Below are 14449 nucleotides of genomic sequence, written 5' to 3' on the forward strand. Positions count from 1 at the left end.
ATGAAGCCCATTAAACAGATCAAAATCGGGAAAAAATGACATCAAATGTCGTTTTGCGTTTTTGCTTGTCCTTGATTTCTACATCTGATCAATTCAATTGCATGACCAGACTATTCTAACACACTGAAGCTGCAGTTGAATGCACATGATCCTCCCGTGTAGTTTGATCTTAGTGTCCTGCCACTGGACACCGACGGAGTGAATCACTTTGGCCACAAAACCTTTTTCAATTCCTTGTGGCCACATGATACAAGTCAACAATAAGTAAAGCACTTCCCTTTCAAAAAAAGGAAAACTAGAAACAAGAACAAAATATAATACTCCTTCCGTTCTGCAAATATTGGCGCGGTTTTGAACTAGCTCTAGTCAAATCCGTACCAATTTTTATGGAACGGGGAGAATAATTAACAGATGTGAAATAATGGACCCTTTGTCAATATTTAGCATTAGTTATCTAGCAAGATTCAAGCTTTTGCCCCCTTCTCCCCATTTTATCAAGTCATTTTCCTGCTTTCTCAGGGCTTAATCATGAAGCAAACCCCCAACCTAACAAAAGGAGATCTGCAACCATCATCATCATGGTTTCCTTAGCTTTTGTAACCACGAGCCAATAAAATTTCCGAGGCAGCATGCACATGCATGTGGAGCTGTTCCCCACAGCAAGGCTCACCAAACCCCAATCTCCTCTGCTTTTCCATGTGCTTGCTAGCTTGGTTGTCAATACTTTCTATTTGTCTATCCGTAGTGTGAACAGATTTGTGTGTTTGCCGTTGGGAACAGCACTGAATCGGCAAGTTCCAGTTGGATGGCCAAGAAAGCCTTCAGACAGTACTAAAATTCATCTTAGCCTGTCATGCCACTGGATTGTTTTTCAGAGAACTGTATGTGTGACTATGTTCTGCCCAACTTCAACACAAGACGTCTTAATCACTCGGTCAGTTGACTAGACGTCCATTTCTTAAATAGAAGAGACAACGGCAAATTGAGAATTATGGTCTAGGCCAGATTCAAGTCTCATCCACACTACTTTCTCCTATTACCGTTGCTAATTCAGAGACTCTCAGCGGTTTAGTTTTCTTTTCTTTTTAACACAAACGTAGGTGTAGTAAAGATGAATAATCGGCGTACATCAGAAAAGCAAATCACAGGCACACTATTAGTCCGACTGTCATGAACTAGGTCAACTTAAGAAATGTCATGCTCAGTTTGGCTGAGAAGAGAGAGCTTGTACGTAACACCTAAGCTGTCTTGCAGTGAGAAAAGGATTGTTTTCAAAAAACAAAAAAGACTAGTAGAAAGAACCAAGGAAAAATAGGATTATGTTTGAAAAGGAAGGGATCCAACCACCCAGATTTGATCCAAGACAAGTGTCGGCAACACCACGTCTCTCTATATACATATGATGGGTGGGGCTTCGTGTACAGCTATTGTTTTGGATCGACCACCCGCAAAAGAAAAAAAAATGTTTTGGATCGACGGTTGAGAATGATGGCCTTGAAAACCGCTAGATACATACGTATAGATAAGTATATTTATTACAAGTAATACCAGATTGGTCCAGTCCAGGAATCTGATGATCATATGAGCTCCATTATTGGATGGCCAGTTAACTCGTTCATATGACAAGTGCTCGGTACTACTAGTACTGGGAGTGTCCCTGGTACTGCTAGCATCTTGCAGGCAGCTCCCTCCCTCCCTCGCATCAGCAACTTGCCACAAGGCTACAAAAGCAAGTTTCGATCACAGGGTAATTCCAGAGAGAACTTTTTTTGCGAGAAATTCCAGAGAGAATTCTCATCTGGACTGATTAATGTTTTGCTGAATTAGTACAATACTAGTAGATGAAAGCCTGACCAAAACAAACAATATTATATATACGTAGCTCTTCCTTTTCAATAATGACCTCAAAACCGTCTTTTGGAACTTGTTATGATCCATCTCATCCCCACGTTGACACAGCTGCAACTGGGGACATACTAAAAACACAACAACACACAACATTTTTAAGAGTTTCTGTTGTTAACCTGAATTCCATTGAGACGTCCTTCTCCTGGCTAATATAAGAGCCTTCTGTCCTAACCAACCACCTTCGAGGCTTGCAGCTTCTTTCCATACATGGTCGAACTGAATGAATGAGCAATAATACTAATGCACACAGGGGTGATCCAGAGCAATAGTGACGCCAAGTCGCCAACAGTGCAAGAAATCATGGGAAAAACATGCGTTTAAGTTTTCCTTTATACTCTAGTCTTTCTAGCTTTCACAACTAACCATCTAACTAGATTTTTTTTTCCAAAAAGTAGGTCGAAACCTCCGGCCTATGGATCAAAACGATGCACACAGTCACATTTTATTGATTTATTACTTTCTTCGGCGAAAATTACTTGTCGAAATATTACATGTATCTAGATACTTTTTACACATAGATACGTCCGTATTTGGACAAATTTGAGACAAGTAATACCAGTCGGGGGAATAGCAAAACTAACAAAATGAATACATCGATCAAACAACTCAAACCCACCAAACTATGTCTATAAACCTGATGAAGCTGAAGACCATTATCAAGGCCGCATGCCCTGACTGCATAGCACCGCCAACATAAAAAATCAGAATCCGTACTGCACACAACTGATCAAGTAAATTCTCGACGTGTTTCATTTGCTCATGCTTCAGAATCAGCCACCACATTCTTCCACCAACCCATATTCAAGATAGGGATCGAAGCATTGCAATGTGCCAGGACACCGAAAGAGAGACCCAGATCTAGTGTTGTCCCCGAAACATCCAGACGGGAGACGTGAAAATCGCAACGACGACACCTTCGACGACGTAATGACGTCCGCGGAAGCTGCTATCGTCAGCCCCAGTCGAAGCCTCACCTACCAAATCCGCCGCGAGAACCAGAGAGCAGCAGGAGAACGCATGGAAGACGGGCCGTAGCCACGCCACCCGACAGCCAGCCCGCACCTCCACGAGGCCAGGCTACTCTATCAACGTCACGCCGGCAGAGCACCCCCGAGCCCCAAGCGCAGAACACGGGGAGCTGCGCCTTGTGGGCCGCACCGCACGCCACTAGACGTACATATGGGGAAGGGCGTCACCGTGCGCCACAGCCAGGAGGCTCCGCCCCGCCCATGCGGCCACGAGCGATCACCGCCGCCAAGAAAAGCCAACGGGGCCGCCACCCAAGATCTGGAGCTCCGCCGCTCGCTCAATGCAGGCCGGAGGCCCTGTCCCTTCGGGGAACGAAGCCCGCTGCCACCTCTGCCAGAGCTGGCAGTAGCGGCGGAAGGAGGCCGACGATGGGAGGTCTGCCGAGATTTGTGGATCGGCACTCCGTACGTGCTTGTTTGTTTCTCGCGGGATTTGTGGATCGGCACTTGGTTTACCATCTAAGTAGATTAAAACTACTTGGACATGTACTACACAAAACATGTGCTAAATAAAATAAATGTGTGTGCATATAGCACGGCTGAACTACCCCCGGTTCGAATAAAGGTCCTATCAAGTTCGGCCTCCCGTCCAGCCGCACACATTATATATAAATACTCCATGGGACAGAGGGAGTAATTCTTCCAGGGTCTTGAACCAACGGGAAGGTTATTAACGGGTTACGGTGATTAATTAGGATAGGAGCTAGTGGATAACCATCTTGTCGGTAGCCCGCAACACCAAGAGTATCAACATTGGGAGCAGGGAGCTGCTCAGTGTGATCAGTAAGGATCAACGATTTATGAGTAAAATGCACCCGATATCTCTATTCTTTCGCGGAGGTGTCAAGTAGGTTTCAAATTTTTGAAAATGCACGTTTAGGTTCTTATTGTTTGGTAAGTGGTTCATCTCAGGTCCCTCGCATGTATGCACAGCTCCGGCCGCATGACGTGGCTGCCACCTACGCTTTGGGCCCACACGTCAGGTGACGACGCGGCGTTGCAATCTTACAGAAACCCCTCGCGTGACAGATGTTTCTAAAAAGAAAAATATGGCTACCAAGAGAAGGATGAGTTCTGCAAGAGTGGTAAAAAGATTTCATTTGTATACATGCAAATGTCACTAATCCTAGGTGGCAACACCACGTGTTCGCCTGACGTGTGGGCCCAAAGCCTAGGTGGCAGCCACGTCAAGCGGCCGGAGCTGTGCATACAGGCGAGGGACCTGAGATGAACCACTTAGCAAATAATGAGGACTTAAACGTGTATTTTCAAAGATTGGGGACATACTTGACACTTTCACGAAAGAATAGGGACCTCGAGTGCATTTTACTCACAATTTATCATCATGAGGATTTGGGGGGTGCATCATAATTAAAAAAGAGAGAGATTGTTGTTGTCCCTTATCATAGTTTCATGATTTATACCCATTCTTATACAAATCAACGTCGTTAATTCATATTCATGACGGCCCGAGTAGTATGAAAATCATGAATTGAGCAACCAATGGCACAATCATGCACCCTGTAATTTTAAAAAGATACAGGTGATTAACTACCCTACAACGTGGCGACTGGCGAGAGTGAGCAGCTGCTGTTTACCAGCCGGGCTGCGAATTTGGCAGCTCCGAAAGACCGAAACCACCCGAATCAAGATTCGATGGAGGGAGAAGAAGAGAAATGGGGACGCACGACGGGATAGGAAAAACCTTTCGCTGTCTTCCCTTTTACGTCAGCCGGCGAAGAACTACTTCCCCTCCCTCTCCCTTCCTCACTCCTCAGATCTCTCCCCTTTCTCTCTCTAGATCCCGCCTCCCCTCCTACCTCTCGCTCCTCGCATTCCATCTCCCACCTCGCGAACGTACGCCTCCACCGCAGGTTGATCGCCCCTTCGATTCTCTCGCTCCCGACCGTTTCTCCTCCCATCACCCCGGATTCCGCCCTTTAGCTCCCCGTTTCATAATCTTCCCCAATTCGTAACTGAGGCAAAAATCAAGGTAGGGCGGCCGCCCTACCTTGCCCTACTGGGTCCTCCTCCCGTGGGTGCGTGACGGCGAGATGCGGGGCTCCGAGATGCGGAGGCGGGCACCTGAGTTCCGACGCCAGTCACGACGGCGGCTGCCGGGATGGATCTGGTGGCTCGTCGGGATCTTCCTTTTGGTTGGGCTCATGCTATTCGTCATCCACCACAATCAGAAGGAGCAGTTCCGGCCGCCCATCGTAGTGAGTAGCGCGAACTTTACTTGGTCTGATTTCCCCTTGCTGAATTGTGTCAGATCATTAGAAAGATCATTGTTTTCCTGCCTGTTCTGAAAACACGTGAAAAAAGTTTATGCTTTTTATGCGTGTTGCCCTGTTGCTGTTACCTCTTTAGTGGATCTCGATTAGCATATGGCACCAGATCTTTATACGTACGTTTCTTTGTTGTGATTGAGTAAATTGATTGTTTCGTGCTGCAAATTTCTTCTATGTTAGAAGGTGCTTAGTTGTGTACGATAAGCTATTGGTGATAACTGTACATCATTTTCTAGATCTTCACTTCCGAGTTTCCGTGTTACTAGATCCTTGAAAGGTCAGTTCTAGTCATTTGGTCATGTTTATGGAAAATTTAGTTTTCAGTCATCTTTTCCATGGTAGTAAGAGTTCTTGATGACTAATCATGACTAGTTGTTAGAAATGGCAAACAGGCTGTATATTCTAGGAGTTGGTGTGGCATTATAGATAGGCTGTCTTTGGACTTGTTTGGAGGTCCGCTCAAGTACATAGGTAAAGTGTCATTCTCACGAGATGGTTTCCTACTTCCCTCTTGAGCATATAATATTCCTGTACTAGCGAGATGATTAATTTCTTAACTGGTTTGAGCTCAACAGGGAATGGTGAATTTTATATACTCATATTGATAGTCAGAATCTGAACTTGCTAGGCAGAGCCAATTATGGGAATTTGGGAACAAGCAGAATTTATTAGGTGTTAAATATGGTGAAATCCAGAGGGTACCATGTACTCAAGGAAATCATAATTGCTAAGGTTGGCAACATAAATGGAATATGTGGCAAGCAGATTAGGTGCAATAGCCAATGTCTAGAAGGGGGATTATTATAGGTGACCATTTTCAAGGTAGATATCTATGCTTGGCCCTTATTTTTGGTACCTATAATGTACATAAATGATGTAGACCATTGAGGAAGTTTTCCAGTGTTTTTGCTTCCAGTAGGAGTGCTGGGTACATGACGCCTCAATTTCTGCATTTCTTGTTCCTCCGTTTTTTAGTTCATGTTCTCCAGGCATGGTCTTAGTGTTTTATAATATACTTACAATCGAGGTGATTGGGCCAGGCTTGCAGGTGATGATAAAATAATAGTTACAGCTCTCTGCAGTATCGTGTTACGATGAAAAGAAATATTCGATATCTTCCAGCAACCATATGCTTTGATTCCTTTTTTTTACGCATACATTGTTAATTTGAGAAGTACAGCTGGTTATCTCATAGGAAATGGTGTTTGGTATGATGTGAAGAACTCATGTTGACTATATTCCCTGTGCTTTACTTGCAAACTTTTTACAAGATTCATTTCCAATGACATCAGTGTGTTTTCTTCCAAAGCTTGAGCAGATCATGGGCTCCATGAACAAATCTTGACATTCCTTAATAGAGGGAAATTAGACAGCAACCAAAAACCCAGATAATTTCTTGGTGCCTAAGCGATTGTTCCTGTTAATTCTATCTATACAAAAGTATTATGTGAACATTTCTTGCGCAAGTTTTAACACTGAACTCTGTTGACAAATGACGTACCAATGTCACTTAAACTCACTTCAACGCATTATCATGAGAATTGCATTCGGCTGCAGCATGTGCATTAGTGCCAAAGAATGAACTGGCAAAGTCAAGTTTTTTAGAGAATAGGAGCTTTGACTTGTACTTGAGTAGTTCAAAAAATATTACATGTCCTACTCTTAAATCTTTGTATAAGGTTACCCATTACGAATATCTAGTTTGTTATTTTTCTTTTTTCTGGAGTATCTTATTTTGCACAAAATAAAACTCTTGTTCACAGCCGAGTAAGCTCAGTGATGCTGGATGCTGATTACTCTGGGATAACCTCGCCTGTATTTAAGCATTACAGTAGTGTTGTTTTGTCTGTTTGCTGTAGCCTGTTAGCCTGTACTATCTTGATTCTTTACCTTGATACCTTCTGCTAGCATCTAGATGATAATTCAAATCTTATAATTTCTTTTGTTTCAGTTGCTTTAAGTACACAGATACATTTCTTGATTGACCTTCTTAACTGTAAGAAATATCAGTTTCTTTCATTAAACTCAGTCATCTGTGCACTTTTCCTCATGTATTTCTTTCTTGTTCCAGAATAAAGGGTCAGAAACTGAGGAAGTCTTTCATGAGAAAGTGAATTTCACAGAAGAGCTTTTAAGCAGTACCTCTTTTGCACGTCAATTAGCAGATCAAATGACCCTAGCAAAGGCATATGTGATCCTTGCAAAAGAGCATGGCAACCTTCAGCTTGCATGGGAGCTCAGTTCCCAAATAAGGAATTGTCAAAGATTGCTGTCCGAAGTGGCTGTTAGTGGGAGATCTATCACTCAGGAAGAAGCCCATCCTATAATTACTCGCCTAGCACGGTTGATATACAAAGCACAGGACTCTCATTATGATATCAGCACAACAATAGTGACACTGAAGAGCCATGCCCTTGCATTAGAGGAGCGTGCAAAGGCAGCAGTTGTTCAGACTGCCGAATTTGGTCAGTTAGCTGCAGAATCCCTTCCCAAGAATCTGCACTGTTTAACAGTGAAGCTGACGGAACAGTGGCTTCAGAACACAAAACTTAGGAGTCTCTCAGAGGAGCACAGGAATTCCACACGGTTGGTAGACAATAATCTGTATCACTTCTGTATATTCTCGGATAATGTGCTGGCCACTTCAGTAGTTGTCAATTCTACAGTTTCGAATGCAAATCACCCTCAGCAGCTTGTGTTTCATGTGGTCACAGACAGGATCCACTATGGTGCTATGTCAACTTGGTTCCTGATGAATGATTTCAAAGGTTGTACTGTTGAAGTCCGCTGCATAGATGAGTTCCCATGGTTGAATGCTGCCTCTTCTCCATTGGTCAGGCGACTGTCAGAGATGGAAACGAAGGGTTACTACTATGGTGGCTTGAAAACTCCAGAGCGGGAAATAAAGTTCCACAATCCAAAGTTTGTTTCTCTACTGAACCATTTGCGGTTCTACATTCCTCAAATACTCCCCAACTTGGAGAAGGTTATTTTTCTTGATGATGATGTTGTGGTGCAAAAGGACTTGACCCAGCTTTTCTCCATAGAATTGCATGGTAATGTTATCGGAGCAGTGGAGACTTGCTTAGAGTCATTTCATCGGTACCACAAGTATCTTAATTTCTCGCAGCCAATCATCAGCTCAAAAATTGATCCACATACTTGTGGATGGGCTTTTGGAATGAACATATTTGACCTAATTGCTTGGAGGAAGGCAAATGCGACAGCGCTTTATCATTACTGGGAGGAGCAAAATATGGATCAATTGCTCTGGAGGACGGGGACGCTTCCTGCTGGCCTTTTGACATTTTATGGCCTGATGGAACCCCTAGACCGGAGATGGCACGTACTGGGGCTAGGGTATGATGTAGATATAGATGATCGGTTGATCGAGAGTGCTGCTGTCGTGCACTATAATGGGAACATGAAGCCCTGGCTGAAGTTGGCTATTCGCCGGTACAAGTCTATATGGGAGCGGTACGTCAATTTGTTGCACCCATATGTTAGAGACTGTATGTTTCATTAGGAAGTCTGCAATCTCTGTTCACCATCAATGGTATTGCACTGAAGCTAGAAGCTTCAGTTTGGGGTTGCTTTTCAGCACCCTAGTTAAGAAATCTTCCAGAGAGGTAGATTATATACTCAAGAGACAGCATCAAAGAAGTCAACTGTCAAGTTTTCTTTTTGGGTTCGGGGGAGATTCATTTTGAGATGAAAATAATTCAGTTGGAGATTTTTACATACAGTTCGGACTGGAAATTTTAGCAGTCTAACCAGATTATCTGGATAGATATTGTAAAAGAGATACAGTTGTTGGGTCAATGGGTCATTTTTTGAGATGTTAGGAAATGCCAATTGCCAACTCAGCTGTGCAGAGTTTACTGGTGTTACATTCTTTTACGAATATTGTATTTTATACTTGTGAAGAATGTCCTTTTCTCTTTGTATAAACACTTGTGTATTCTTCACAGCATGAACACAGGTCAATTGGAGATAGGAAATTAAATCATTTTGATGTTCATCCATTGAGTTTCTCAAGTTCCATATTGCATGATTTATCTCTGCTTGATTGGTTGTTTAGTTTCAAACAGTTGATTACTTACCAACTTATGTTGCTGTGCACTCTAAAATGTGGGGAACTGGGAATTTCTTTGACAATTTCTATGTGTGAATTAATTATCTGAAAGTTCTCCCAGGTCAGCAATGAGGTGGGTTATGAGGTTTGTCTCTTTGACCCATGCCTGCAATTTTGCAGTTTGCTGCAACGTGTCTCTTTGCTGTCCGAAGGATTCTAAGCGCCCATGACCATTCCATCTTTTTTATCCCAATTCTTCCAGAGTACACTCCCCTCTCTCTCTCCCCCCTCTCTCTCTCTCTGACTTTTTTGCCGGGCATAGTTACTTCCACTTACGTTTCACACAAATTTGAGAGAATATAGCGCAATGATACCACACGGAAGATGAAGATTTACTCCGGAGTTTCACCTTTTGGGAATGTGTATGTCTTCGTTTGGAGGAGTGCTTTACTACAAAGGTAGAGGCACTACAAAAACTCACTCTATTCTCTCACAACACCACAAAGACGAGGTGAGCTTCACTAATGGCTTCCTTGAAGCGAACGGCAAACTTATAGAAACAAGGAGAATGGCACAAATCCACAACTTAATTGGAGACTCTTTCCCGAATCCTCAAGCATCTCCTCATAAGATTAGAGGCCTTGAAGAGACACCTTCTGGCTAGTGATCCCAAAATCCCAAGAGTAACAAAATTCACCAAGGAAAACGAGGAGAATTAACTTTTGATTTGGTGAAACCCTAGATCGAGCTCTTCTCAACCCTTCCTCAAAGTATTGGCTTGGGGGATACACTTGGAGAGAGATCTCGAGATTTGAAACTTATGGAGGTGAAGAACAATGGGAAATGTCGAGGGTGGAGCCGTTGGGGACGAAAACCCCCTTTTATAGGAGTTCCCGAAATCTGCCCGTTATGTGCAATTTCAGCACAGGGTGGTACTACCGCCGGCGGTAGTACTGTGCCGATACCGTGCTAATGCCGCAACAGGTCAATAGCGTTTTGCTACCCCCTAGCACTGGTGCGGTACCGAGGCGGTACTACCGTCGCCGGTACTACCAGCCTGGGCAGACTGGTACTGCCGCCATGGAATGAACGCAGACGGTAGTACTGTGTCGGTACCGTGCTAATACCGCAAGAGGTCAATAGCGTTTTGCTACCCCTAGCACTGCTGCGGTATCGGGGTGGTACTACCATCACCGGTACTACCTGCCTAGGCAGACTGGTACTGCCGCCCTCGAATGAACGCAGACAGACCCCTTTAGGCTCAAAAATCCCATCACCGTCAAGGGTTGAGAAGAGCTCGATATAGGGTTTCACCAAATCAAAAGTTGATTCCTCTCGTTTTTCTTAGTGGATTTTGTTACTCTCGGGATTTTGGGATCTCTAGCCAGAAGGTGTCTCTTCAAAGCGTCCAATCTTGTGAGAAGATGCTTGAGGATTCGGGAAAGAGCCTCCAATTAAGTTGTGGATTTGTGCCCTTCTTCTTGTTTCTAAAGGTTCGGCGTTCGCCTTCAAGGAAGCCATTAGTGGAGCTCACCTCTCCTTTGTGGTGTTGTGAGAGAATAGTGAGCCTTTGTGGTGCCTCTACCTTTGTGGTAGATCACTCCTCCAAACGGAGACGTACACATCCCCAAAAGGTGGAACTCCGGAGTAAATCTTCATCTTCCGTGTGGTATCATTGCGCTATATTCTCCCAAATCAGGTGACGACATGGCGTTGCAATCTTAGAGAAAACCCCTCGCGTGGCAGATGTTCCTAAAAAGAAAAATGTGGCTACCAAGAGAAGGATGAGTTCTGCAAGAGTGGCTAAAAGATTCCATTTTTTTATACATGCAGATGTCACTAATCCTAGGTGGCAGCACAACGTGTTCGCCTGACGTGTGGGCCCAAAGCTTAGGTGGCAGCCACGTCATGCGGCCGGAACTATGCATACAGGCGAGGGACCTGAGATGAACCACTTAACAAACAATGAGGACCTAAACGCGCATTTTCAAAGATTGGGGACCTACTTGACACTTTCGCGAAAGAATAGGGACCTCGGATGCATTTTACTCGATATTTAATACAAGAGAAGGCATGCTCGGCAGCGGCGGTCTCCACCGCATCGTCTTCTCTGGCGACCGTCGGGTTTGGTCTCCCCGGAGCGCCTCCCCGCGCGCTGAATGGCTGGTGGCTGCTATCCACGGCCCACTCGCGGCCTTGCTCTGCGCCGACTCTGTGGCTTTGGCAGCGCGCGGGCATCTCGCCGAGCCCTCACATTCCATCAAACAGGTGAAAGGCGATTTGATGGCATCCTGTTCCTGGAGAGAAATCAGAAACAAGGCGCTCACTAACTGAGCGATGCTACCTGGCTGTCTCTTAGCCGCGCACAGTGAGGCAGCCATACTTTCGCCAGCAGCTTGGGGAATGGGGAGCTCTCGAAGGCAGCGGCGGAGGCGAAGCAGAATGCATCGGCAGGGCGTCCAAGCAAACAGCCTGGCACAGCAAAATAAGGCACCAAAAATTAAAAATCCCATCACATTGCTAAGAAATCGAACCTGGCACCGGGAGCTGTTTCTGGGTCGGTCCTCCCAGAACCTACGTGTTCGTGGATCTCAGGGCGCCGACGGAGAAAGTCCGGACCCAGCGACCACCGGTCCGGTCCAACGCCACCTTCGCTGCGGCTTGTCCCCAGGAGCTGCTGGAGAGGAGGCATCCTACGGTCGTGGGCAGCTTCGCCCGATGGAGGTTGGGCAGGGCACCGTCGCCGCGGCTCGTCTGTGTGTGGGAGAGGTGGGTGGGGGTGTGGGAGGTGTGGCTGCCGGCCAGGACAAATAATGGAGGTCACGGACATCCGGCTATGACCAACGGTAACATGCTATGCAGCTATGGCACAGGCGATGTAGGCCTGGTGACGGAGCAGAGACGCAGGCACGGGTCAGCTTTCTCGAAGGATTAAATGGACTAGAAATTTGGATGGAAAATTAGGGGCGGGGAAAATGCAGCCGCGTACGAATCGTGAAGCAGCCACGAGCGGCGGAGGAGTCGGGCATGGGGAGGTTGGACGCATGAGTGAACTTCCGTTTATGCAGATGTGAACCTCCTCTCTGTTCGTACGCGGAACGCAATTCGGGTGGAACCCGCGGGCCGTTTTTCTTTCTTTTTTTTCCTAACCTCTACGCGCTCCGACAACCGCCGTCTCCGCATTTACTGTTAACCCCTCAATCTCCCCCCGAACTTGCTCTCTGCCTCTCCGCTCTCGCGACAACCGTCGAAACCTGGCCCCGATTTCTGGCAGTTCATCAGCGAACCTCTCGGGAGTGGTGGCGATAAGCGAGGCACGGCGGTTGCGCACCCATTTCTACTAAAACCCACAGCCCCGACAGCCCCTCATGCTACTTGGAGCGCTCAGCGAACTCTGTCGTGTCCAGAGCCGTCGCCAGCGCGGAGCGCCGCCATCTGTTCGTGGATTTAGGGTTCGAGAGCTTTCTACTGGTTTGTATCACGATTTCCTCGGTTTGGCGTTCGCGCCCCTTGTTCTGTCCTCTCCGATTTTGACCTGGCGCATCCACATGCTCTGATTCTGCCAGGTTTTTCCCCCAAATCGCCGTCAATGGATAGTGGTTCTCCGGACACATTCGATGGTATGCTCCCTCTCGCACCCCTCCCCCTGCCCACCCCTCATTGTGAATGCGTGTGATTTTTAGGTTGTGCTTGTTTTTTGGTTGCTTATGTGGTTATGATTTTAGGTTTGCAATGTCACCACATTGCTGTATATAGATGTTTATATTTTTTTTGTTTGAGTGCTTGATGCTGTAGATTGTACCAAGTGTTGCTTGTATTAGAATCAGGCAGGTGTGTATGATTGACTAATGTTTTTCTCGCATGTGAACTTCCTGTGTGCTAAATGTGAACCTCCTTCTGTATTTGTTGGATGCCATGATGTTTTGGCATCTACAATTTTTGGTTCCGAAGCTTTAGCCGTTGCGCTGATATGCGAACTTCCATATGTGTCAACTCTAAACTTCCTATTACTGAAACGTGAACTTCCTGCTGTCTATGTTGTCCTGTGAACTTCATATAGGTTTGTACGTTCATTTATAAAGTTGGGTTGCAATTTTACTTGCTTGTGAACTGCTTTAAGGATTAAGCGTGAACCTCCTGCTGGCCATGTCGCTTGTGAACTTCAGATGTGTTATATGTGCTCCTTATGCTGTTAACTTCACGTGCTGTATATGTTGTATGAGTGAAGCTCTGGCATCTGCAATGGCTTGCTTTTTTAAGTTACCCCATGTGCTGATTTGTGAACTTTCATATGGATTAGATGTGAACTTCTTGTTGCTGTAAGGTGAACTTCCTGCTGTCTATGTTGTCATGTGAACTTCATATTAGGTTGTCTATTCATTTTTTAAAGTTGGATTAAGTGTGAACCTCCCTGTCGTCTATGTTTGCTTGAGAACTTCACGCGTTCGATGTGCCTCTTATGCCGTTAACTTCATATTTTTTGTTTGATTTGAACCTGTATCAAGGCATTTTACTGTGCTGGTCCCGTGTATCTCTTTTGTCATTTCTAACAGTGTAATATATACCTTATTTTTTCCACCAAGTCAAGTTGTATTTTATATATGAACTTCATTGTGTTGTTTTTCTGAACTGTCCATTTTTACTTACATCATCTTTTCTTTTTACGATGGCAGCTGTTGATAGCATCACACAGTCATTAAACGAGTTGAATGCCGAGTTTCCTCCGGTGGGAACACCAGAAAAACAGGCTGATTGTACTAATTCACCTAATGGTAGGAGCACACACCCTAACAATGCCAGGACTCCTTTGTTTATGCAACCCCAACGCCGTCCGCCCATGTAGCCCGAGACAACAGTCGGGAATCATGTGAAGGGACAACAAGGCCTATTTTTGACCAAACCGCGACGCAGCACAAGAAGGATGACACTAATGCAGGCGTTGCGTTTGAGCCCAGCCCCCCTGATTGCACTCCTGTTTGGCAAGACACGCCGTCCCAATCTGTAGACGGCACTAAGGAGGTCACGCAGGTGTGGAATGCTGGTGAACAGCTTGAAAGGTATGAGAAGGAACACGCTGCAAGGGTTGCCAAGCATGCTGAGAAAGTCAGGCAGTACTACAGGAAGTTTCCGAAAAGGAAGAGGGATGC

General features: G+C 45.4%; 1 protein-coding gene across 1 annotated transcript; it reads left to right on the top strand.

Moving 5' to 3' along the window:
• The first annotated feature begins 4615 nt into the window (after positions 1–4615).
• On the top strand, positions 4616–9252 carry LOC100831467 (probable galacturonosyltransferase 11). The gene is made up of 2 exons (XM_003557675.4): positions 4616–5155; positions 7299–9252. Exons 1-2 carry the CDS (start codon positions 4991–4993, stop codon positions 8751–8753), a joined length of 1620 nt encoding a protein of 539 aa, XP_003557723.1. The 5' UTR covers positions 4616–4990; the 3' UTR covers positions 8754–9252.
• The last annotated feature ends 5197 nt before the right edge of the window (positions 9253–14449 follow it).

This window comes from Brachypodium distachyon, chromosome 1, assembly GCF_000005505.3.
Source record: "Brachypodium distachyon strain Bd21 chromosome 1, Brachypodium_distachyon_v3.0, whole genome shotgun sequence".
NCBI lineage: Eukaryota > Viridiplantae > Streptophyta > Magnoliopsida > Poales > Poaceae > Brachypodium > Brachypodium distachyon.

Coding starts and splice junctions, on each gene's coding strand:
- LOC100831467 (XM_003557675.4), top strand. CDS start 4,991: ATGCGGGGCTCCGAGATGCGGAGGCGGGCACCTGAGTTCCGACGCCAG. Junction 5,156..7,298: donor AGTTCCGGCCGCCCATCGTA/GTGAGTAGCGCG, acceptor TTCTTGTTCCAG/AATAAAGGGTCAGAAACTGA.